We start from the raw sequence: 26220 nt of genomic DNA, 5'->3' as shown, positions 1-26220 counted from the left end.
AGGGATGAAGGGGGCACCTACATGTGGGTACAGTGGGTTTCAGGTGGGTTTTGGAGGGCTCACATTTACCACCACAAGTGTAAGAGGTAGGGGGGATGGGCTTGGGTCTGCCTGCTTGAAGTACACTGCACCCACTACAACTACTCCAGGTACCTGCATACTGCTGCAATGGACCTGAGTATGGCAATGGAGGTGGCATAGAGGTTGGCAAAAAAGTGGGTGGGAGGGGGTTAGTGACCACTGGGGGAGTAAGGGGAGGTGATCCCCAATTCCCTCCAGTGGTCATCTGGTCAGTTTGGGCACCTTTTTGATGCTTGGTCGTGAAAAAAAAAGGACCAAGTAAAGTCGCCCAAGTGTTCATCAGGGATGCCCTTCTTTTTTCCATTATCAGCCGAGGACACCCATCTCCTAAGCATGCCCCAGTCCCGCCTTCGCTACACTGCTGACACGCCCCTGTGAACTTTGGTCGTCTCCACGACAGAAAGCAGTTGAGGGCGCCCAAAATCGGCTTTCGATTATGCCGATTTGGGTGACCTTGCGAGAAGGACGCCCATCTCCCGATTTGTGTCGGAAGATGGGTGCCCTTTTCTTTCGAAAATTCACCTGAAAGTGATTTGCAAATCATGAACCAAACTGCAGAACCATAAATTTCAACTGATGAATCATAAGCAGGAATGTGAGGAGTAGCCTAAGCGAGCAGCAGGCTGCAACTCACAGGCACCCAGTTCAAATCCAATTTTACTAAGCTGCATTAAGCAGCTAGTACAGACCTCTGCTAATGTTTAACATGCACCAACTGCTTAATTTGGGAATTGGGAGGGACTGAAACAGAGCGAGGAGTGCCTGCTTTGACAGCTAGTGCATAGGTTATTACGCACCCAGGCATCTTTTAATGATGGCTCAGGGCAACCTGGTCGCAGTGGTTCCTCTCATTATGCTGCTTGGGTTAGTGCCATTTTCCAAAATGGTGCCTCTGCCCCCTAGTGGTAGTCTTGTGAGACTACCAATAGAGAACATGCTTCCAAATAGGATGAGAGGTATGGTAGCTGTGTTAGTCCAATTTTAAAGGTAATCAATAGAAATAAAACAAAATAAAACATGGAAAAGAAAATAAGATGATACCTTTTTTATTGGACATAACTTAATACATTTCTTGATTAGCTTTCGAAGGTAGCCCTTAATCAGGTCAGAAATAAGCAAAAGTTGGTAGATGACAGTATATATGAGTGAAACATCAAAGCATTTCAGTGACAGTCTATATGCATGGAGACAGGGGATGAGTGAAACATCAAAGCATTCTTTGCAGATTGTCAGAAAGTAAAGATGACTGTTCACTTTTGTTTCTTTTTCCATAAGTTTGTTAATTTGCTTTTTCATGCGGCTGTATGCGGTATCTTCCATCTTGAATAGAGAGGTGTGGTAGCCGTGTTAGTCCACTTTTAAAGGTAATCAATAGAAATAAAACATGAAAAAGAAAATAAGATGATACCTTTTTTATTGGACATAACTTAATACATTTCTTGATTAGCTTTCGAAGGTGGCCCTTCTTCATCAGATCGGAAATAAGCAAACGTTGGTAGATGACAGTATATATGAGTGAAACATCAAAGCATTTCAGTGACAGTCTATATTCATGGAGACAGGGGATGAGTGCATGTGCAGGATGTCAAACTCACAGAAACAGAATCCTTAGATCAGCAAGGCGGCCACACTGGAGATCAGCGCTGAAGAGGACTTCGGCTGGTGGGGGTTGGGGACCCCCGCCAGCAAAGGTACTCAACAGCAGTGGGGGAGGGTTGGCAGCGGTGGGAAGGGAGGTCAAAAGGGGCGGTGCCAGGGGGGGGCGGCACCGGGGGAGGCGGCGCCGGGGGGGGGGGGTCAAAAGTGGCAGGGGGGGTTGGCAGCACCAGGGGGGCTAAAATGTGCCTCCTCACCTCGGGCGCTGGACCCCCTCCCGCCGAAGTCTGGCTACGCCCCTGTTGCTGATACAGCCCAGTCAAAGTGAATGGGCTGTGTTGGCATTACAGCGTGGCAGCTGCTAGCATGACTTTGTAAAGGGGGAGGAACGGGTTAATTAATTAGGGGAGTTCCCAGTATTTTCTATTTCAGTTCATGCGTTAACATTCATATTGATGCGTTACCTGCTCTCAGTTAATGCAGAAGCACTTTAATTCTGCGTTAGCACATGGTAAATGCAACGTGTTAACTGCCATACATTTTCTAGATCCACTGTCCACTTATGCCATGCTCCCTGACACAAAAAAACATGTAAAGTTTGGTTTGCCACATGGTAACTAGTAAATTAGCACTAAGTACCTTGTTGGTTCTATGCCAGCAGTTACCATGCAATAAATCATGCATTAAGAGGTAGATTGTATAAATGGCACCCAAAATTAGGTGCCAGGATGATACGTGCTAAGTGTGAAATCAATTAAGGCAGTTCTGCATAGATCTATCCTGTATGTACTACTAGTAAAAAAGGCCCGTTTCTGACACAAATGAAACGGGCGCTAGCAAGGTTTTCCTCAGAGTGTGTATGTTTGAGAGAGTGTACCCTGGAGGAAAGGAGGAACAGGGGTGATATGATACAGACGTTCAAATACTTGAAAGGTATTAATCCACAAAAAAATCTTTTCCGGAGATGGGAAGGTGGTAGAACGAGAGGACATGAAATGAGATTGAAGGGGGGGCAGACTCAAAAAAGATGTCAGGAAGTATTTTTTACGGAGAGGGTGATGGATGCTTGGAATGCCCTCCCGCGGGAGGTGGTGGAGATGAAAACGGTAACGGAATTCAAACATGCGTGGGATATGCATAAAGGAATCCTGTGCAGTAGGAATGGATCCTTAGAAGCTTAGCCAAAATTGGGTGGCGGAGCAGGTGGGGGAAGAGAGGTTGGTGGTTGGGAGGCGAGGATAGTGGAGGGCAGACTTATACGGTCTGTGCCAGAGCCGGTGATGGGACGCGGGACTGGTGGTTGGGAGACGGGAAATACTGCTGGGCAGACTTGTACGGTCTGTGCCCTGAAAAAGACAGGTACAAATCAAGGTAAGGTATACACATATGAGTTTATCTTGTTGGGCAGACTGGATGGACCATGCAGGTCTTTTTCTGCCGTCATCTACTATGTTACTATGTTACTATGTGTATGTGAGAGTGACTGTGTGTGAGAGAGAAAGTGAATGTGCGAGTGTGTGTGTGTGTGTGAGAGAGAGAGAGAGTGAGTCTGAGTGCGAGTGTGTCTGTGAGAGAGAGAGAGTGTGTGTGTGTGAGAATGAGAGTGTGTACAAGTGCGTATGTGAGACACAGTGTGAGAGAGAGAGTGTGTGTGTTTCACACAGATACAGTGTGTGCGAGAGAGAGTGTGTGTGAGACACAGACTCTCTGTGAGACTGAGTGTATGAGACCAAGAGAGTGTGTGAGTGACTGTGTGACACATAGAGAGTGAATGTGATAGTGTGTGAGAGACAGTAGTGTGTGAGAGTGAGAGAGAGAGAGAAAGACATTGACTGTGAGAGAGAGAGAGTGTGTGTGTGAGAGAGAGTGTGTGTGTGACAGAGATACCTCCCCCCTCTCTGGTGTCAGCCCCCCCCCCCCCCCTCCCTCTCTCTGGTGTCTGAGCGTTACTGTGCAGGATGCTGAGCTCTGGCTGTGCTTCAAGGAACTGACCAATCCTATCTAATAGAATGCACCTCCAACATTCTGAAGCCGAAAAACCTCGTGTGGTTGGTCACTTCTGCTTGTGACGAACCCGGAAGTACGTGATGTCAATTCAGGAGATGGATACAGAAAGCAGGAATGCCTCAGCCATGCAGTCCCATTCCCTTTATAGAATACTCGTGTTCAAAAAATGTGGTCTCAAAATAGTTAAATCATAGGAACCCCACCAAACAATCACCTTCAAAAAAAGTTCCTTGTAACCTTCAAAATAATATTCCTGTTTTTAAGCACCATCAGACGGTGGATAGAGCCCAACCCTTTGCTGTATCCAAACCCTTTCTTTTCACACCTATTTTCTTCATCTGTCCATTGTTCAAATTATATGTAACAGTTGTTCTTGTCTATACATTTCAAATCACAAGCAAAATTTCACTTATCTTAAAAAACTCATCTTCAGTTATTGCTTATACAGTCTGTCAAAAACCCAATCCGTTCCAGTTTGCAGTAATCCTATCTGACATATTGCTACATTTCGCTCGTCCAGCTGCATCAGGGATTTAGGGTCTGCAAAAGAGTAAATATGTTATCAAACCACCTCTTAGTCCATAATTCACATTATCTTATACAGATAAACTCACTTCATTTAGCATTACTTCTGGCATAAACTTCTTACGACTGACTGTCGTCTCTACAAAGATGGTGGCAGAGTTTTTCTACTCTAAATCTCACTACATGATGATGTGTACTAATTACTTCACACCAATGAAAACCAATCCAGCTCTTCATTCACTCCCAGCAAAGCCACAGTCTTCAAATCATATATCCAATGTTGTTCCTTTTTATTTAAAAGTCTTTCAAAATTACCACCCTCCCTACCAACTTCTTATATACTATCAATTACACGCGCAATTGTATGATAAGTGAAATTGTGCTTGTAATTTGAAATGTGTATGCAAGAACAAATGTTATATACAGGGGCGTAGCCAGACTTCGGCGGGAGGAGGTCCAGAGCCCGAGGTGAGGGGGCACATTTTAGCCCCCCCGGCACCGCTGACCCCCTGCCACTTTTGACCCCCTGCCACGGTGTCGCTGCCCCTCCCCTATCCCTTTCGATCCCCCTCCCGCTGCCGCCAACCCTCCCCCGCCACTGTCAAGTACCTTTGCTGGCGGGGGAGATGTCAGGAGGACTCACAGAAACAGAATCCAGATCAGCAACGCGCCGGACTCAGAGACCGGTGCTGAAGAGGACTTCGGCTGGCGGGGGTTGGGGACCCCTGCCAGCAAAGGTACCTGACGGCGGTGGCGGGGGAGGGTTGCCGGCGGTGGGTAGAGGGGTCGAATGAGGCAGGGGAGGATTGACGGCGGGGTGGGGTGAAAGCAGGGGGGCCTGGGCTAAATCTGTGGGGGCCCATGCCCCCGTGACCCCACCTAGCTATGCCCCTGGTTATATATAACTTGAAAAATGGACCGATGAAGAAAATACGTGTAAGAAGAAAGAGTCTGGATACAACAAAGAGCTGTTCTCTATCCACCTTCTGATGGTCCTTAAAAACAGGAGTATTATATTGAATGCTAAAAGGAACTTTTTTTGAAGGTGATGGTTTATAGAATACTAGCTTAAGTCATTTTAGTGCCTAACTTTAGGTGCAAGCATATATACCAACGAAAGGCTGGTATAAATGCTTATGCCTAAACCACTGTCAGTTAGGAGAGGAAATGGGAGTATTCTATAACTATGTGCTTAAATCCTGGGAACAGCCCACACATGCCCCTCCCTTGACCATATCCCTTTGAAGCTGTGTACCAGAGAAGTTAGGTGCTCAATTTACAGAATAGGGGCTTCAGTTACATGTGCAAATGTTAATTATTTCCAATTAGCGCTTGTTAATGCCAATTATTAGTACTTATCTCCAATTAAGTGCCAATATGTTACTGGGTATTTAATTTTACTTGCTCCAGCTTCGTAAAAGGGGCCCTTAATGCCCTACTTACTAACCCCACTAGCGTTTCTAGCACGTGCTAAAATTAGTGTGCATTAAACGCTAGAGTCGCCCATATGTTCCTATGGGCAACTTAGCGTTTAGTGTATCCTAATTATTAGTGCGTGCTAAAAATGCTATCGTGCTCTTAGTGCTGCTTAGTAAACAAGGTATTTAGAAAGGCTCTTGAAATTGGAGACTTTCCTTCATGGCTTAGCCATGATCTGATTGCTGATATCCCTGTAGATAGAGCTTGGACAGAGTTTCAGGTCGTGTCCAAACTAACAGTTATCGAGTTGTCTAGTGAAATATCCAGTATACTTAATACGTAATTGCCCATCATCATTTTTTTAAATTGTAACGTATTGGTTAAATAGTGAGTTGTTGCTGGGCAATTTGCACTCGTTGGAGGGAAACATCATATTGACTCCAGTTTTGAAAAATAAAAATGTGGGCGTGCAGGAAATCACTATCGCTCAGTGGCTTCTATACCACTATTTACAAAAATTATAGAGGGCTGGGTTAGTGCTCTATTTGGTTAATTTCATGGAACATTTTGATATACTACAGGCTTAATTGCTATGGGAAAAATTCTTTACTTATATAATTTGATCTGTTGACTGCATTTGACTTGATCGATCATGGAATATTACTGCAAGAATAGGAAGAAATAGGAATTTCAGGGTTAGTTTTAAAATATATATATATTTTTAATTTTTAATCCTTATAGAGTAAAGATAGATGGAGTATTGTCTGATTCTTGGGATACACTGTGGTGCTCCACAGGACTCATCACTTTCCCCTATATTGTTTTATATTGTAATGAAGTCTTTAGGGAAAGTATTGGAGCAAACCACAACTGAATATTTCAATTATACAGATGACATCTGCATTTTATTTTCCTTGGTAGTCGACGATAATGAGAACTTGAGAGGATTCAGAAATTGCTTAAGTTTAGTAGAAAAGTGGGTTTATTCACATAAACTCGTTAAATTAAGAAAAAAACAAACTTTTGTGGTTTGGTCCTATAGATAATATTAGGACAGAGCTATTACTCACCTTAGGAAATGATTATAAGTTTGAGACAATTGCTCAAGTATCTTAGGGGTCCTTTTACTAAGCTGCAGTAAAAAGTGGCCTGTGGTAGTGTAGGCTCGTGTATTGGGTGTGTACCAGGCCAATTTTTACTGCATCTACAAAAAAGGATTTTTTTTAATGGGACGGGAAAAGGACCTGGGGTAAAAATGAAACCAGCATGCGCCCAAAACCGGCTTGAGTCCTTAATGCCACCCATTGATCTAGTGGTAAAGTCTCACACACTACATGTATGGTGACCGGTTGTCGCACGCCAAGTGCCGATTACCACCGGAACTGGCGTGCATAGGAGGAAATAAATAAATAATTCACCCAAGCATTATGGGCATGCACCAAATCTGAAATTACTGCAAGGAGGGTGCACTGGCCTGGCCGTAGTCTCATTTTGGCATGCGCTGCACACGTGTAAAGCCTACCGCGGCATAGTAAAAGGGCCCCTTAGTTGGTAGTCAGCTCACCATGGAACACCAGGTTAATAAATTGGTGACAAATCCATTCAATATGCTTAGAAAACTAAGGGCCATTAGGAAGAACTTTGAAGAATCAGCTTTTCAATTGATAGTTCAAGTACTTATACTTGCATATATTTAGTATTGTAATGTAGTATGATAGGATTTACTAAATCTTTGTTTAGAAGATTAGAAACAATACAGAATATGCAGTTTGATTAATATATGGTGTAAAACGTTTTGATAGAATTTCCCCTTTGTTTTTAGGTTATCAATAGAAATCAAACAAAATAAAGCATGGAAAAGAAAATAAGATGATACCTTTTTTATTGGACATAACTTAATACATTTCTTGATTAGCTTTCGAAGGTTGCCCTTCTTCGTCAGATCGGACGAAGAAGGGCAACCTTCGAAAGCTAATCAAGAAATGTATTAAGTTATATCCAATAAAAAAGGTATCATCTTATTTTCTTTTCCATGTTTTATTTTGTTTGATTTCTATTGATAACCTTAAGAGTGGACTAACACGGCTACCACACTCCCTTTGTTTTTGAAGCTTCACTGGCTTCCTATAGAGGCGAGAGTTTAATTTAAATTATGTATTATAATATTTAAGATCTCGTGTGGTCAAGCTTCGAATAATCTGATGTCGTTAATTAAGTTATCTGCAGGTAGACAATCTTATTTGCTATGGAATCGAATGCAGCTTAGCGTTCCATCTTTGAAAGCAATCAGGACTCATGGAGGCATATTTTCAAAGCACTTTGGGAGGCTAAGTTCCATATGTTTCTATGGAACTTTGGGAGGCTAAGTGCTTTGAAAATAAGCCTCAGAGGCATTTAACATCAGCTATTTCTTATCAAGCACCTTTTAATTGGAACTTACTACCAGTATTCATAGAATTTGAGTCTAATTATTTTTATTTAGGCAAAATGTGAAGATTTGTTTATTTCTACAATTTATTACTGCAAAAGGACTCTCTGAATAATGTATGCTTTCTGATTTATAGCTAATGTACTAGATGATAGGAAAATTATTATAATCAGCAAAGAACTTGAAAGGTAAATGCGGGCTATAAGACTTAAATGTAACGTCATATAATCCAGCTGCTAATTTATTCCCGTATGTAGGTCATCTACAGTCATATTTATAGAAGTTTTGGATATATGTGAATGATTTAAACACCATGGCTGTCATTTTAAAAAATGCTGTACATGAGATTTAAGTATTGACCTATTCATTAGTTCTGTTTGCCACATTAAGCAGAAATAGGCAAGGTAACAGGAGAAAATTATACCGGGATAGTATCCAGTCTCCAAGAGGCATTTGCTCAAGCTGAGAGAGTTGAACTGATGGCTGAATGACAGCCTGTAAATAGAGCACCTGCAGGTGGTAAAAGATCAATGAATTTCACTTGGCTGTCGATGTGCTGTCACTTTAAGAAGTTAAAGGAGGACATTTCTGCTCTGGGTGCTCTGATTGCTTTTACACTAATGGCTGGAGGACAGCTGGAAGGCTTTTGCTGGTTGAATATCAAGTTTTCATCCTGGTATTAAGCAGTTCTACCTTATCGTTTTATTTCATTTAATATAACACTTAATTATACTCCATAAATGGCCGGATCAAAACAGCATGGCATATAATCTTTGATTTAATAGTCAATATGAGTAATGACTGATCCCTGGGATTTTGGATTACTGAGGAAAGGTTCATCTGACACACAACACTGTGAAACAGCAAAAAACAAAACAGGAAAACAAAACCTTCCACAAGCAAATATTGATGACACACAGGGGTGGAGGATGCCATTCACAAGCTCCAAGGTGATCAATAAAAGACGCTTATTCTTCAAATTCAACGTGTAATATGCTGGCATTTTGTTGCTAGCTTTGAGGTTGGTGGAGCACAGTTACACTGCTTTGTGTTATATGTTCACTTCATCAACAGCATGGTTTCATGATTTTATGGCTGGCTTATAAGAACCCCACAAACAAGATAGATACCAGCTTAGACTCTAAATGAATTCTGCCTGACCTTCTTGGTCTCTATTTAGGAAGGAAAAAGGCCTCAAAGAGCTCTTGGATATTGAATATCTAAAAGAGCTTACCAGATCAATTCGATCCTCTCTTCATCATTGGCCAGAAAAAACCTTCCAGAACTTGGCTGCACTGTTTTATTCTTTTCTATTCTTTTTTTATTTCTTGTTTTTGCTAGACTTTTCTCTTCAGAATTTTGTTTTAGAATTTCAATAATCAATACTTCCATGGAGTTAATTCATTCCACTGGCTTCCGTGCGTGCAAGCTAGTCTATCCAGCAATGAGCTAAGGTAGTACAAAACGAACACTTATCTTTTCAATGTCCGTGTTCTTGGTCGTCTGCACTTGACTGTTGTGCTGTTGTCTCTATCTCCTCAGCACTTCAGCACTTCAGCACTTCAGAACTTCTGTGCTGTATCCTGCTGTTTTCACCCCTCTGCCCCCAAACCGATGGTGGCCAGTGTTTCCCATTGCTGCTTCAGGGTCTTGGTGACAGGATTACTATTGGGACAGCCACAGGTTCTCACTACAAGATGCTCCATTTTGTACTACCTTAGCTCATTGTTGGATAGACTAGCCTGCGTGCAAGGAAGCCAGTGGAGTGAATTAACTCCACGGACGTATTGATTATTGAAATTCTCAAACAAAAGTCTGAAGAGAAAAGTCTAGCAAAAACAAGAAATAAAAAAAGAATAGAAAAGAATAAAACAGTGCAGCCGAGTTCTGGAAGGTTTTTTCTGGCCAATGATGAAGAGAGGATCGAATAGATCTGGTTAGCTCTTTTAGATATTCAATATCCAAGAGCTCTTTGAGGGCTTTTTCCTTCCTAAACAGAGACCAAGAGGGTCAGGCAGAATTCATTTAGAGTCTAGGCTGGTATCTATCTTGTTTGTGGGATTTTGTTGAAGTTCCGTACTCTAGCGATTTATTTTTCCCACTCCCAACTCTTTTGAATGTTTAGTGGCTTATAAGAACCCCTGATGAAGTCTTGGGTGACAAAACATGGGCAGTGTTGGGTTTCTACTGTCAGCAAATTACATATTAAATGTTTTTTATTTTTAAAAATCTGTATTATCAAAAGCCAAACATACACGAGTACTCAACAACATGCTGAATTTGAAGAATAAACATCTTTTATTCATCACCTTGGAGCTTGTGACTGGCATCTTCCACCCCTGTGTGTCATTGACACACTATGACCGTGATGAAGCTTGTAATAGTCCATTCAAGAATTAGAAATCAAATGTCATGATGCAAAGACATTGGCACTAAAGAGAGGAAGGAATGAAGCCAAGCACAAAGGACATGGAAGTTGTTCAAGACCGCATTGAAAATGCCAGCAACATGTTACCTGATTGGATCCAAGATGGTGATTCTTAATTGACATGAGCTCTTACCTTTGTTGAATTTCTTCATTATGCTAAGCGCAGAGGCTGACTGTCTGTTGCGGCCTTCCAGCAGTCAGCCCAGAGGGTGGCTGGCATGCTCGGTTCCTTTGTGTGGAGGGCCGGGATGCCTTTGGGGTTGGAAGGTGGTCTGCATGCGATGCCTGGGTTGAGTGGAGATCCTGTGACGCAACCAAGCTGGATGTTTTGCCGAGCCCCAACCATAGAGCACCTCCCCCGCAGCTGTAGGGCACTAGTTCACCACTGACGATACCCTCACTCTTGCAGCTTGGAACTGCTGCTGAGTTGGAATGGCAGGAGGCATTGTTACATCTAGCGAACGACTTCAGGGTATCAGCTTCACTGGATCCCTTAATGGCTGCTGTGAGTTTACTTCCATCTGAGGGTAAATCCTTGGCAGTGAGCGGTGAGCAGGAAGATATTTCTTCAGCAATTCAGCAATTTCATGCCTACGCTCGATTTCGGACCGCACCAGCGTTTATGCCTTTTACTCCATGAGAACTTTGGAGGTACATCTGTATACGTCAATTTGAAGACCCCTGAAGAAGGCCGTTTGGCCGAAACATGGACCGTGTAGGGTCCCAATAAAACTTTTTTGGTGCTCTTACTCTTTGTGGTTTTTATCTGGTCTATTTTGGTTTTCTTCTGCTTTCTTTGTTGTTACATTAAATAGGACTTGTCAGATCTTTATTGATTTCTACCTTAGAAAATCTTCACAGTCTTCTGTAGGTTTCTTTTGCATATTTGTTCACCACCTTGATTGATTTACTCTGGGAAGGTGGTATATAAATGAGTTTAAGGGAGGAATTTGTCAAGTGGCATTAGGGCCTTAAGTTGTGTTAATTGGCCCTTAACATGACTGAAATTACCTTAATCCCGCTTGACTAAAAATACTGCGGTGGTTGCATTATGGTCCAACTTTTAGGTATAATAACACCAGCTGTGACCTGATGCTTCCTGGTCAGCATAACAGGGTCTCTTTGGTGTTTGGGTCACTGCCCCCAACTTAATACCCCCCTGGCTCACCCTACCCACTTCCCCAACATCATGCCCCCCTACCCCCACTCCCCACACCTTACAGTTAGCCCTTGCCCTCTCAAAAGTCTATGTTGCTATTATTGGTGGTCCAGGATGCTCCTTGGAGGCTTTTTGGGAGGTCCTGGGGGGGGGGGTCTTCAGGAGCCCCTCAGGGGGTCCTCAGGGGGGATCTTTGGGCAGGAGCGATGCCCAGTTGCTCCTCCCATCTGGAGCTGGCCCCAAAATGCCACCCCTAGTGGTAGTTTTGCGTGACTACTGCAAGGGGTCATATTTCCTGCACAGGGAATCAAGGTGTGGTAAAAAGTGATCTTTTACTGTACCTTGAAGAATTCTTCCTTAAATACAAATTTATAATGTATCAATTAGGAATGGTATTTAATAGCCCAGGATTTCTCAACTCTGGTGCTTAAAGGCTGCAAATAGGTCTGGGATTTCAGATGCTCATCAGATGTATTTGGCCTTACTTGGTTGGGTAACTGAGGGGCCCTTTTACTACGGCATGCCTAAAAGTCGCCTGCACTGGTGTAAGCGCATGTTTTGGATGCATGCATGCAAACTTTTCAGCATGCCTGGAAAAAAAGCTTTTTTTTTTTTGTGGCCAAAAATGGACATGTGGCAAAATTAAAACCAGCATGTGTCCTTTTTCAGCCTGAGACCTTACCGCCATCCATTGACTTAGCAATAAGGTCTCATGCTAACCGGGCGGTAACTGACCAGTGTGTGTAAACTGCCGATTACCACTGGGTAAGCACCACGTGGTAAAAAATAGAAAATACTTTCTGCTGTGTGTTTTGGGCATGCATCATAGTAACATAGTAGCATAGCAGATGACGGCAGAAAAAGACCTGCACGGTCCATCCAGTCTGCCCAACAAGATAAATTCACATGTGCTACTTTTTGTGTATACCTTACCTGACCATAGAAGTCTGCCCAGCACTAGCCCCGCCTCCCAACCACCAGCCCTGCCTCCTCCCACCGGCATGCAGTAGCCAGGCTGTAGTTCCAATTTGGCGCATGTTGGACACACGTAGGAGCCTACACGCCTTAGTAAAAAGACCCCTGAGTTTATCTACATATTTTGGTAACTACAAAATCCAGGCAATTTTTGACTCTCAAGGACAGGAGTTGAAGATCCCTGGCTAAGCCTGAATTAGCTTTTTTTTTTTGCCTTTTCCTGTATCTCTCTGATTTATTTATTTATAATCTATCATGTATTATAATTGGAGTCACCAGTCCTGTTTTTCTTCATTGATGGGTGGTCATATCTTTAATGAACAGCACCTGGATTGGGCAAATTGAACTATGACAAGGTTGCCATAGATTTACTAGCAGAGTGAATTTGACATTTATAGGGATGGCAACACCATGCATTGAGTAAAGCAGAAAACTATAAATTTTGGATACTCAGGTTTGAACTCCACCTCTACATGCACTGTGTGACCTCAAATAGGACACATGGAGGGGCATTTTTGAAAGGACATCCAAGTCAGAATAGAGACACCCAGCTCATAATATCTAAAATGGACGTCTATCTCACATGCATTTTCAACAGGAAATGTCAGGATTTCATGTTCGAAACATGTGAAATGGACCTCTGTGTGCTGAGGACGTCCAGCATGAACGGCCATTTTACAAACTGGAATGTCCAACATATGAAGGTCAAAAAAGCAGAAACAAAAATGTCTGTCTGGCAGCATTCTTAGAAGAATGGCCATACAGACATCCCTGAAGAGCAGGCAGGCAGCCTAGTGGTTAGTGCAATGGACTTTAAACCAAGCAACTCAGATTCAAATCCCACTTCAAGTCTTTTATTTTGTAATTGTGAGCCCTCCAGGAACAGAAAAGAATCCACTGTACCTGAATGTACACCACTTCAATAGCCTTCAGGCTTGCAGGTGGCTTATATATTTGGGTAATGTAGGTATTTTCAGTTTCTGGAGGGTTCACAACAAAAAAAAAAAAAAGAAAGGAGTTAAAGTGGAATGTGAACCCGGGTCCCTTGGTTTAAAGTCCACTATACTAATCACTAGGCTACTCCTCAGACTTGCTTCCTATTTTGCTAAGAATGCCCATTATACCTGAAGCTGTCATAGTCTGGTATCCCCTTTCAGTGTAACTTTCAAGGGAGAGGAAGGGAGAACAGCAACCACTAGGGGATTAAGGAGGCGTCATGCCTTAATCCCTCCAACCAGAGCACCATTTTGTACCCTGGACGTAACTGAAACAGGTCTAGCTGACATTGAATATCCGGGAATAATGCCTGTAGCGGTCAGCAAAGTGCTCACCGTTGCCACTGAATATTGACCCCAGAGTATTTTGAAAGATTAATTACAAGTGATATTGTTCTTATGTTTCAAATTTCAAGTGTATTAAGAATTTACTCTCTTGCCCATCTTACCATGATTTCTGAGTGGCTTACATTCTAAAAAGAAAAGAAAGAAAAAGAAAAGCGAGGGCGATGGGGGATGGACTAGACATAAGGGAAACAGAGGGATGAACTACAATGCTTATAGGATAGAATAGGATCACACGTAAGGAGGGTGATAAATCATTCGAACTTATCTCGGGACTGGATGGCTCTCAGATAGCAGAGCCATAGGCATATGGCAACCTGCCCTGGGCAGTTTGTTTTCTAAGGGCCTCGTTTACTAAGCTGCAGTAAATGGGGGCCTGTTCTTGCGTTGGTGTGTGTTTTTGATGTTCATTGAGGCCCATTTTATCACAGCAGGTAAAAGGCTGTCCATTTTTGAGGAAAGGAAATGGCCGTACAGAAAGTGAACCACTTAACGCATGACCATTTTGGTGGGGAGCCCTTACCGCCACCCATTGGAATGCTGGTAGGAGCGCCTGTGCTAACCTGGCAGTAACCAGGCAGTGTTAAGTTCTGGTATTACAAAAATCTACAAAATTACTGTAGCACTATGAATAGCATGCACTGGGGGGGTGGGAACTACCGCCAGGCTCCTGCAATAGTCTGACAGTAGATCGGAATTGGCGCACGCCAAGCCCATTGCTGCACACCAACCCTCTAGGAAAAGGGCCCTAAAACAGAAAATGTTCAGAAAAGTTACTGCAGTAGGAATCACTTTAATAGAGGCCAACTCTGCTAAAAACACTTACCATCTATTCATGCTGGAAATGCATGCAAATTGATCTAATTAAAGTACAAAGAAATTACATAATGCAAGATTTAACTGAGAGATGCCAATGATTTAAATTCTTTCATATTTTATGATTAATTATTGTGTGAATTTATAGTATGTGCATATTTTTCAGTGAAACAGGACCAACCTGTTATGAAGTGAGACAGTGGCAACACCAGAAATCAATGTTCACCTCCATGTTTGTTGGTTTGAATGTTACTCCTGCCCACTTAAACCACGCTGTGCTGACTGGTCGCTGATATTCAGCGACACTCCGGTCACAGCTGCTGAATATTGGCTCTGAATACTGCAGCATTGTCCAGGCATGGAGTTAAGGTAGTTCCAGAGATTATGCAGGCATGGTGAGATTCAGGCCCAGATGCACTAAACGTTTTTCATCGTTAAATGAGCCCTTAAGGAAGAATTTCCTATCCTTTCCATGCACTAAAGCCTATTTTTCCACGGCAGTAGCAGCTAACGAAACTGGAATGCAAATGAGAAACTACCATTGAAATGTAGACAATTCGGAATGCACTAACCATACCGACGATAGCAACGATTCACTTACCGCCAGAAATTTAATGTCAGCTCAGACCTGTCGTTAAAGCTGTCATCTCCCCACTGCCCCCTGCACGATGAAAAACCAAATTGCTGGCATGTTTTAAAAGAAAAGTGGCTCCCTGCTTCCCTGTGCCTAAAATAAAAAAGGAAACTAAATTAAAAAAGGATCGGGAGGGGGCAAAGGCGCTCATCAGCAGCATCCTGTATGGATGGCCTTGCCTTGCCCCCCCCCCCCCCGAAGTCCCCGCTGTTCCCCGCTGCTCCGTTTGTGAAATAAAAGCTTTTAAAAATGAAACCTTTGCAGTTGCTGGGCTCCCCCTCCCTTCCTGTGTCTCTCTTCTTTAGTCGGCAATGCTCCCCCCCCCCCGATTTCGTCCCCCCTCCACCATAATGACGTCAGAGGAGGGCGGACACAGGAAGAAAAAGGAGACATCGGAGGAGACAGAAGAGCTCAAGAATAGCTGATCCATCCTGTGCAGCGCCTTCAAACATAGGTGAGAGGCGCTGCACCGGCCATTATGGTGGAAGGGAGGTCCGGTGGGGGGGGGGGGGAGCGGCGGGGACGAAATGGGGGGGCGGGGCACAGAGGTGGAGGAGGGCAGGAGGCGGAGCATTGCCGACTAAAGAAGAGAGAGACAGGAAGGAAGGGGGAGCCCAGCAACTGCAAAGGTTTCATTTTTAAAAGCTTTTATTTCACAAACGGAGCAGCGGGGAGCAGCGGGGACTTCGGGGGGGGGGGGGGCAAGGCAAGGCCGTCCATACAGGACGCTGCTGATGAGCGCCTTTGCCCCCTCTCGATCCTTTAATGTTTGTGGAGACATGCAGGGGAAAGTGGGGAGCCACGTGTTTGTGTTTTCTTTTTTTTCTTACGTTTCTGGCATGCGCAGAGCAGCCAGCATAACGCTTGGCTGCTTTGCGCATGCTTTATGAGCCGATTACCGATGGGGATTAGTGCATCGTTCTTTCTAATACCGCACCAAACTTTTTGGGGCTGTGTTTTTGGAGCATGCTTCGTTATTTCAGATTCGGTAAAGGTTTTTACGTGTCTGATTTTTTTACGTTTGCTTGATGCATCTACCCCTCAGTGTCAGTACCCACATAGCTAATTAAGGGACCCCTTTACTAAGTGGTGGTAAGGTCACCTTGGGTTTACCATGTGCCAATCTGGAGCTACCACTGGCCCAATGCGGGCGCTGGTGGTAGTTCAACCCCCAGCACATGGCATTTCTGGCACTAGCAGAAATATTAAAAAAATATTTCCACAGGGGGTTACTCGGTGGTAATTGGGCAGCACTGCACGCTACCAGGTTACCGTCGGGTTAATGCAGGAGCCCTTACCGCCACCTCAATGGGTGTTGGTAAGAACTTCTGCCCTCCCACATGGCCACGCAGTAAGATCAATCTTACCGCATGGCTATGTCTTTTCTCAGCCTTTTTACCCACTGTGGTAAAAAGAACATAAGAGTAGCCATACTGGGTCAGACCAATGCTCCATCTAGCCCAGTAACCTGTTTTCCAAACAGTGGCCAAGCCAGGTCACAAGTACCTGGCATAAACCCAAATCATGGCAACACTCCATACTACAAATCCCAGGGCAAGCATTTGCTTCCCATGTCTGTCTCACTAGCAGACTATAAACTTTTCCTCCAGGAATTTGTCCAAACCTTTTTTAAACCCTTTTTCTAAAAAGGGCCTTAGCGCATGACAAAAATGGCCCCCACTGCTAGTGCAAGGCCCTTTTTACCACAGCTTAGTAAAAGGGCCCTAGGTAAGTAGGACCACATAAATAGCAGTTCTAACATTGTCCAGTTAGCTTTGAGGGTGTGGCACTGAATATCCGCTGTACCCGTCTAAAGTCTGGGTATCATCACTCACCTAGCTATTCAATGCCAGTGCCCGAACGTGAATCAGCATTGTATATGTGGGTCTGATTTGGCCGGTGGCAGTGAGCGGTTAGAAAAACTCTCACCACCATCGGCTGAATAATGACCAGAAAGCATTACCTTCCTGTCACATTTCTCTGCTAGCTAATTTTCCCATCATCAGGTTAAAATCGATTTTTTAAAATACATTTATAGAATCCAACTTAATGAGTAAGATGGGTTGAGAAAAACGAATCCTATGTGAATATGAAGTTTGGCAACATGATCCATGTGCTGCCTTCATGCAAAATATCTGATGACCTGATGGAAATGGTTGCCTTTAAGTTAATGTACATATATTTGAGGCATCTCAATTTATTACACGTTCAAACACAAAGCTGGGAATGTATATACATGTTTTTTTTTAAACAAATCTGAGCTCTTCCTAATTTTGGTTTTTGGTCCGTGCTGGACCCTTTCTACTCCAGAGGTCCAAGGTTGTGTTAAAAATGACCCACATATCATTTGTTCTATTCCAAGTTAAAGATATGTCTAAAATATATCAGGGTTATATATATCAGCTGAGAGATATGAAAATGTAATAAATCTTTATAAAGTGCCTCAAACTCACGCAAACTGATAAAAGATCTTGGGTAGGATGGCAATACATAATTATTTGTGACATTCCAAAACTTTTAGCAGTTTGTAAATACCAGTTAAAACTGCAATCTGAGAGAAAATCCCCTTAGTCTGTGTGCATAAGAGGAGCAAGAAGAAAGGAGACCAGGGGGCAGGCAGCGAACACAGCTGCACTGGAGACCGCTGAGCATCAGCGTGCACAGGAAGAGCAAGAAGAAAGAAGAGCAGGAGGGAGACCGCGCTGAAGATGACTTCAGCTGGTGGGGGTTGGAGACCCCCACCAGCAAAGGTATTTGTTTGTGAGGGGGCGAGGTGAGGTGGTAGGGGGCGAGGAGGCAAGGCGGTGGTGGGAAGGTGAGGAGGCGAGGTGTGGCAGTGGGGGGCAGCAGAGCGGTACTCAAAATGTGCCCCCAACCTCGGGCTCTAGCCCCTCCCACCATAAGGTCTGGCTACGCCCCTGGGGCTCGGGTGTTGAATATCCAACACTACAGGTCCCGAACCCCTCCCCCCCAGAATCCCTCCTGCCTAACACCTGGTGGTCTAGCGAGGAACAGGCAGGATCAAAGCCCACGGTTCTGTCCTTCATGGCTGTCCCTTCAAAATGGTTACCATGACCTCTAGCAGCAGCCTTGCAGTACTTCAATAGTGCCGTGAGGCTGCCAATAGAAGTCATGGCAGCCATTTTGAATGGGCAGCTATGAAGGGCAGGAGTGACTGGGTACTGAATATTGCTGGCAACTGCATAACTGCTGTCTCCCCTGAGCTCCACACCCATAATATCTCAATGTGGCCAGATAGTGCTGATATTCAGTGGTACTGCCCAGTTAAGTGCCACTGAATATTGGTGGCTGATTCACAGAGCCTGATCTATGCTCATGCTGCAAGCCAGAAGTTAACTGGGCATCTGCCAATATTTAGCTGCTAAGCTAACGAACACTGGTCTGAAGTTAGGACAGCCTTTTTACTGTCCTAACTTTAGCAGCTTACTTAGCCAGTTAGCGGTCTGAATATGGCCACTAACTAATTAACTCCTGGCTCCTCCTTGGTTTCTCCCAAGCTCTGGCCATGGACTGCCCCGGCTCTAACTGAGCAGTGTAGGGGTGATCTGTGATGATATTCAGCGGCACTACCTGATTAATTTTATATAACAAGTAATACAGAATAAAAACATGGATGCCTTTATTGCAATGCAGCAAAAACCTATGCAATAAATAATGTTTTGGTTACTTCCAGGAAAATTAGATATGTCAACTCTGCTTGAAGCTCAAAAGAAAGGGAGCTCCAAAAACAGGCACCAAAATTGAAAAACGCCTATTATTGATCTTGACCAAATGGAAATGTTTGACATGGGAGACATTGAGTCGGATCTTTCCTGATGATCTGAGAGTTAAACTGGATTCATAGTCAACCAATACAGACTTCAGTTAATTAGGAGCATCTACTGTCCTAGATTTAAAGGCAAATATGAAAAGGTTTGAATTTTATTCTCCAGAATATAGAAGGTCAGTGGAGGTTATGAATTGGTATAGGATACACAAAAGGCATAACAGAGGCAAAGGCATAGGGATATTTAACAATGGAGAAAGTTGTATCATCTGTGGGCATGGTAGTACAGTCTATCCTTTGAACAATGGGCTATATGAAGGAAGACATTGCTCTGAAAACCTATTGTTTCCAATGTTTCATTTGATGATAATTGCAGGAACCAATAGCAGCAAAGATGGTCTAAAGAAGAGGGAACAACCGCAGATGTCCAAAATGGTTTAGTGCATCCTGCATGAGGCTATTTTTGGCTGCGCTAAGCGTGCATTAGTGCTTAAGTAGTTTGGCGAAAAGACCTCATAGCTCATAGTAATAGAACATTTTAATTGACAGTGTAGGGTATAAGCAAAGATTGAACATATAGATAGGTAAGAGTACAGAAAGAAGAGTTAGAAAATAGAGTAAGAAGAGTTAGAAAATAAGGTGACTAATTTAAAGAAAGTTGCACATGAGGTCAGAGAGATGGTTAAATATTATCTCAACTGGGGTAGGTGTGGATAAACATGTCCTATTGCAGTATGTGCAGCCTGTGTCACTCCTTGTGTGTGTGAGTGAGACTAACACGTTAGTTACTTCTTCCATTAAAGGCCTGGTTGAAGAGCCAAGCTTTCACCTGCTTCCTGAAGTAGAGATAGTCTTGTGTTAAGCAGAGCATTCAAGGAATGCATTCCAAAGTGTGGTGCCTACTTCGGAGAAGGCTCGCTTGCAGGTATCACATCGGGTATCATATGTTCAGTACCACCATTTCTATTAATAGTGGGACAGAAAATATATGAACTATTTAAATGATGCAGCCAGCAGATAAGAGAAAAACATTTGCCATGGGCTTTGACTAGAACAGTTTTGTCCATAAAAAACCTCAATAGGAGACTGTTGCATATTTCTACTATCTTGTAGGTGAATAAATATTTCCTTGTGTTACCCCTGAGACAATCCTTTCTCCTGTCTCCTAGCTTCACCTATGTTCTAGATTCTTGTTGCTACTGAAAAATGTGTCTCTCTTGCACATTTATGCAGATAGACCCAAATGTCTTATTTCTTCGTGTTCATGGTATAAAGTTGGCAATATTTTGGTTCCTCAATCTGGCCTCTACTTAGGTTATGACACTCAGGCGATGCAGCCTCTAGAAATGACCACAGCGTTCTAGATCGATAGATCTCACACCAGTCCTCAGGGAACACTTGGCCAATTGGGTTTTCAGGATATCCACAATGAATATGCATGAAATGTATCTGAATGCATTGCCCTCATTAGATACCAATATATTTCATGCATGTTCATTGGAATCAGCCTGGAAACCAAAACTTCCAATGAGAAAACACAGCCCAGCTGAACCAAACTAACCATCCACAGGATCAATCGAATTTCAACCATGTATTGAAAGTTTAAACGGAAAGAACAACAGTTCACAGTGTCCAACCAGAATCACACACTCATTACACCCCTCAAAGACCTCAACCCATTTATTCCACGAACTACCTACATTCTGTCCACCAGATCTGGAATCCTGCCTGATCTAAGATGCAACCCAACCCGACTTTGTTCTGTTCGTTTTTCGATTCTTCTCTTATATCTTTATATTAACTTTTGTCAGATAATCCCCCTATAAACTCCTGTGTTTCTAACCAAGATCAATACTCTCTGCGAGGTAGCTCCACAGACTTTCATTGTCCTGTCGAGCTACTAACCTCCCTTGATACTTTGTAACTATCCCCATTGTTCCATGTAAGCCACATTGAAACTACCAAAATGTGGGATACAAATGCAATAAATAAATATATAAAAATAAAAATAAATAAATAAGGACCTGGTTGAGAACCACTGCCCTAGATGAGTTCCTATCAATGACAGATATATCACTACTTCCTTGCTGTTGGCTCTTTCTCTCCATTTGCATGCCCCCCCCCCCCCAAAAAAAAAAAAAAAAATTCATATATTTACACACAGCTGCTCCTAGGTAGAATGTTTTTAAATAGTGTGCACCAAAGACAAACAAATAACTCATCAAGGTTGAGATGCTCTTCATTTCAGTGAATGAGGCTGAGTTTACATGTTGGAGACATTATACACACTCTAGTTTCTTTGGCAGTACCAAGGGAGAAGATGGGTGTGTTGTGCCCAGATGCAACGATTGGCGGTAAAAGCATCTGTTGCCTTGTATAATCCCAGTTTACTCAATGACTACTGGCTACATTAAGGCTACTGAACTCATGAACAAGGAGCACATTGAGATGCCAAAACCATGCCATAGACCAGTTGAAATTGTTGATCTCCCAGCTCAATCATATTTGTCCTACCTTGTTAATGGGATAGAAATAAAATGGCAGTTAGTTCAGCATCTAGCTAAGAAACCATCAACTTCTTTGGGAAGGCTGTTTTTTTTCTTCTACCTTGAACATTTTAAAAAATCACATTATTTCATCATGTTTTACAAAAACTCACCTGGATGACTGAAAGAGATATCACCAAATTAGGTGCATGACAGATTCCATTTCTCCTCCATCTTCACTAAAATATTTTCGGGGAGGGTGTGTGTGTGTGTGTGTAAGGAGCAGACGATAGACTGTCTTTTGTATATTTGTGCCGTTCTCGCTCAAGTCGGCAACTCTTCTCTATTATCCGTAATAAGAATGTCACTTGAAGTAATGTCTGGTCATAGGCTCAGCTGTGCAGAACTGGATTCCATATTATTTGTAGGATGTAATTGCCTTTAGCAGGAGAATTTCCACATTTATCACTTTGGCCCAACACAATGGAAGAAAATGCATGCATAAAAGAGCTTTCTATCTGTGTTCTAAATAGATTTCTTTCCTGAGCAGGTAAAGGGTTTTAATTAAAATTAGAGCATCTCAAAATAGCAATATTTATGAAGATGGCACAGGTTACTTTTGTTCTACAGGAGGCCCTAATAGAGCCTTAATGGATTGACCTATTATTCTGATTTCATGACTTCTATTCAAGAAGAAGCTACTGTTTGGGGAGGTCGGGGTGAGAAGGGGGAGAGGGAAGGCTTTTATAGCCCACATTCCCTCAAGCGTTTTGCAATTTATCAACAGCTTCTCCCAAACAAAAGAAGCTCTGAATAACAAGAATACTTGAAGGTACAGAAATAATCCCAGCATGTCTGTATGTGTGGTAGGCTGCTTTGTCACAGGAGGGAATCTTTACAACTGCTTGTGTGTCGCTAAATGAAGTGAGTCAATGTTGTTTGCACAATATTCTTTATTCTTTGCAAGAATAAAAAGTGTATTCAAATATTCAATTAAACAGTGAATAGGGTCTTTTCGAGAACCCGGTGAGTTCGTCAAGCAGATCTGGCTATTGTTGATCCAACCTGGGCTATAATTTTGCCATTTATAAATGTAACAATTTTTTTTTTTTTGGGAGGGGGGGGGGTTGTATAACGCCAATCACAACCTTACACTGATAATGATAAGTCTTATCGCCGCTGAAATACAATGCAGGGAATGTAGTGAGAATTATATCTGGTTGCAGAATTGCTTTCGTATCAGAGAGTGCTGCAGTCTGCTAGAACTCATTTGCAGCTCCTGTGCAATTTGTTTTCCTATTTTATTTCTTTAACACACATTTCCTAGCACACATTTCAGTGGTTGTGAAAGATGCTGGATTCCTACACTGAAACAAGGAAGTCTGACTGGTAGAAATGTGTGATTACTCCCCTGTTGTAGAGGAATTGTGCTTAGAAGATAGTGGGTAATTCGGTTTTCATACCCATTCTATTTGTTTCTCTGCTGAGACTGCCAGTTATCCTGCTTTGTGTTCGTTGTAATGGTGGAATTAGTACAATGTGCACCTTACCAACTCATTTTACATTGGCGCCAAACCTATTTTGTCTACTAAGATGTTTTAATTTGTGTTGTGTTGACATATATTGTGCTATGCCATAATGCATAGTATATTGCCTATGTCCAGATTATATTTGCTGTACACCACCTTAAGTAAACTTCTTCAAAAAGGCAGTAAATAAATCCTAATAAATAAATAACATAAAATATTTGAACCAATTTCATACACAAACCCTCCTATTCCTGGATTTATTACTCCAGTGTTCAGTTCTGGAATATAATGCCTGATTTCTGGTCATACTGGTAAATCAATCCAGTGTTACATAAGAACAGACCAATGCTCCATCTAGCCCAGTATGCTCCTTCCAGCAGTGGCCAATCCAGGGCACAAGTACCTGGCAGAATCCCAAATAGTAGCAAGATTCCATGTAACCAATCCCAGGGACAGCAGTGGCTTTCCCCATTTCTATCTTAATAGTACACTATGGACTTTTCCTCCAGGAACCTGTCCAAACCTTTTTTAAACCCAGATGCACTAATTGCTGTTACTACATCCTTGGTAATGAGTTCCAAGTCTTAACTATTCGTTGAATGTTAACTTACTTTTGATTGTGTTCAAGCTGAATTCTGGCACCGATTCCTTCACCAAGAATATCAGAAGCCTTGCTAGTCTAGAAGTGAATCAGTTCCCCTGAGTGAAATCAGTTGCTTTAGGATTAATGTGGACTGCGCTCTGCAAACTTTCTCTAATGTGAATACAAGTAGCAATGAGTCTAGACCAAATATACCTTCACTAATGAACTGGAAGTTTGTATGAAAACAATAATAACTATACACAAATTTGTAGTCTGTGGACTCACTAATGTGTAGAAATTAAGAGGGTTTAAGAGACAGAGGTGACGGAAGAGAGGGAGCAATCTGTCAAAATACATTGAAGTAAAGGAACCTTTTATACAGAGAAAAGTATGAAAATGGCAACTTGTTAGCCAAATAAGATTTTGCTTTCCTAAAGAAAGAGCCAGAGATAGACAAAGACTTGCAATGAGAGATCAAGAGAGGATCTGAGTCTTGCCAATTAAGTCTTTGACATCCACAATCACTTTGGCTTTGGCCCCAAGTTAACCATAATTTCTATGGTTGTGGCAATTGCTCCAGAATTTGCCTGTCATTACAAACCTGCCTGTGCCCTTAACTCAGTGCTCCAACTTGATTCCTCCTCATGCACCTGATGCTGTGGCATTTCACATGGACTGTATGAAAGGCTGGCATGGCGGCTTCTGCTCTGTCTTACTAGGCTACCATCTTAGCTGGTATACTACTCCAGGTCTATCATCTTTCTCTATGGTTCTTATAAAACCTATGCTTAATACAATATCCATGTTCCCTTCCATATTCTTCCCACCAACTTTTGCAGAAGGCCATACAGCGACTAAAACTGAAGGCTTTCAAATGTCCTCCTAATTCCTCAGGCATATGTACATATGGTGATTCTCTCAACCCTTGGGAGATGTATCTGGAATGCTCTCCAGGATCCTGGTACATTTACTGTTGGAAGGATCATAACATTTCTCTGGTTTAACTTAATGGATTTAAGTTGAGGTAAAGTAGGTCAATCAGAACCACGAAAACAGTGTATTCCTATCATGAGTTCTTATGATCCCTCCCTGATGATGCAAATAAGCAGGAAAATATGCATAGTACACATATCCTGGAGAAAGAGAACTTCTACTTTTGACACCATTAACAATATACAAAATGATGTTAATTAAGAATCTTCTTGCTCTGGCTATTTTAATGTTGAACTGACATTCACATAATATAAAATTTTCTTTCATTACAGATGTGAAATGTCTGAAAAATCACAATTTAGCTATGAGCGCTCAAGAGAAAGTCAACGCAGCTCTTCTTGAATACACCTTGTGCCACTACCCTCACTGTGTGGACAAGTTCCGGCAACTCTTGTTGAGGCTGACAGATGTCCGCTCCATCAGCATGCAAGCAGAGGAGTACCTGTACCAAAAGCATCTGAGTGGGGAGGTGCCAAGTAATAACCTGCTCATTGAAATGCTTCATGCTAAACGTGCGTGAATGGAGCATCAACCATTGACTCCCTAAATATAGCTTGTTAGAGACATAGAGCATCGCCTATGCGAACTCTTACAGATTTAAAAGATGGTTTATTATGGCTGCCCATCCATGAAAGAGTTTTCTCTGTGTTGTATTTAACCTGTATTATTGAAAAGTTTCAGATGATTTATTTTAATATAACTGATTTTACTGCTCTGAGATGAATATGTTATGTATGTACTGATCTTTAAATATGTCTGCATTTTGCATTTTTTTCATACCTTTGGTTTATAATCTGTCCACATGATAGCAACTTTACTGGTAACAATATACTAGATTGGAATGCTTTAAAAAATACCTTCCACAGTGGTAAAACTCTACAGGGTCGATATTCACATGATGTGAGAGGACAAGAGAGACACTTAGGGTCCCCTTTACAAAGGCACGGGAGGGCCTACGTGCTTACAGCATGTGCCAAATCAGCACTACCGCCTCGCTGGTGTGTGAGCCAGGATGTAATTTCAAATTTGGCATGTGACGAATCCCATGGTAGAAAATAATTTTCTATTTTCTACCATGGGCCGCTTACCCGGCAGTAGACAGCAGTTGACGTGTGCTGCATGCTTACCACGTGGGTAGCGTTGAGACCTTACTGCTAGGTCAATGGTGACGGTAAGGTCTCAGGCCAAAAATGGACGCATGCTGGTTTCAAGTTTAGCACACATCCATTTTTTGGCCCTTTAAAAAAAGGCCCTTTTTCCTAGACGCGATAAAAAATGGCCCAGCGTGCACCTAAAATACACGCTCGTACTACCGCAGGCCACTTTTTACCGTGGCTTACTAAAAGGACCACTTAACTGGATAGCACCACTCAATATTAGTACTGACCGCCATGACATTACAATCCCGTCACGATTATCTGACATAAATGGGAC

At 42.6% G+C, this 26220-nt stretch overlaps 1 protein-coding gene across 3 annotated transcripts in view; it reads left to right on the top strand.

Annotated features, from left to right (window-relative positions):
- Positions 1-25962, top strand: part of NR5A1 (nuclear receptor subfamily 5 group A member 1) — a 190610-nt gene extending 164648 nt beyond the window's left edge. For all 3 annotated transcript variants that reach the window (XM_030207821.1, XM_030207819.1, XM_030207820.1), the window contains exon 7: positions 25059-25962. In XM_030207821.1, the coding sequence (XP_030063681.1) occupies positions 25059-25306 (248 nt within the window). In that variant the 3' untranslated portion in view covers positions 25307-25962. The remainder of the gene's footprint in view (positions 1-25058) is intronic.
- Positions 25963-26220: the final 258 nt, after the last annotated feature.

Source organism: Microcaecilia unicolor, chromosome 6, assembly GCF_901765095.1.
Source record: "Microcaecilia unicolor chromosome 6, aMicUni1.1, whole genome shotgun sequence".
In the NCBI taxonomy this organism is placed as follows: domain Eukaryota; kingdom Metazoa; phylum Chordata; class Amphibia; order Gymnophiona; family Siphonopidae; genus Microcaecilia; species Microcaecilia unicolor.
The sequence above is the reverse complement of the archived record's forward strand: the minus strand, read 5'-3'. Positions and strand labels throughout refer to the sequence as shown.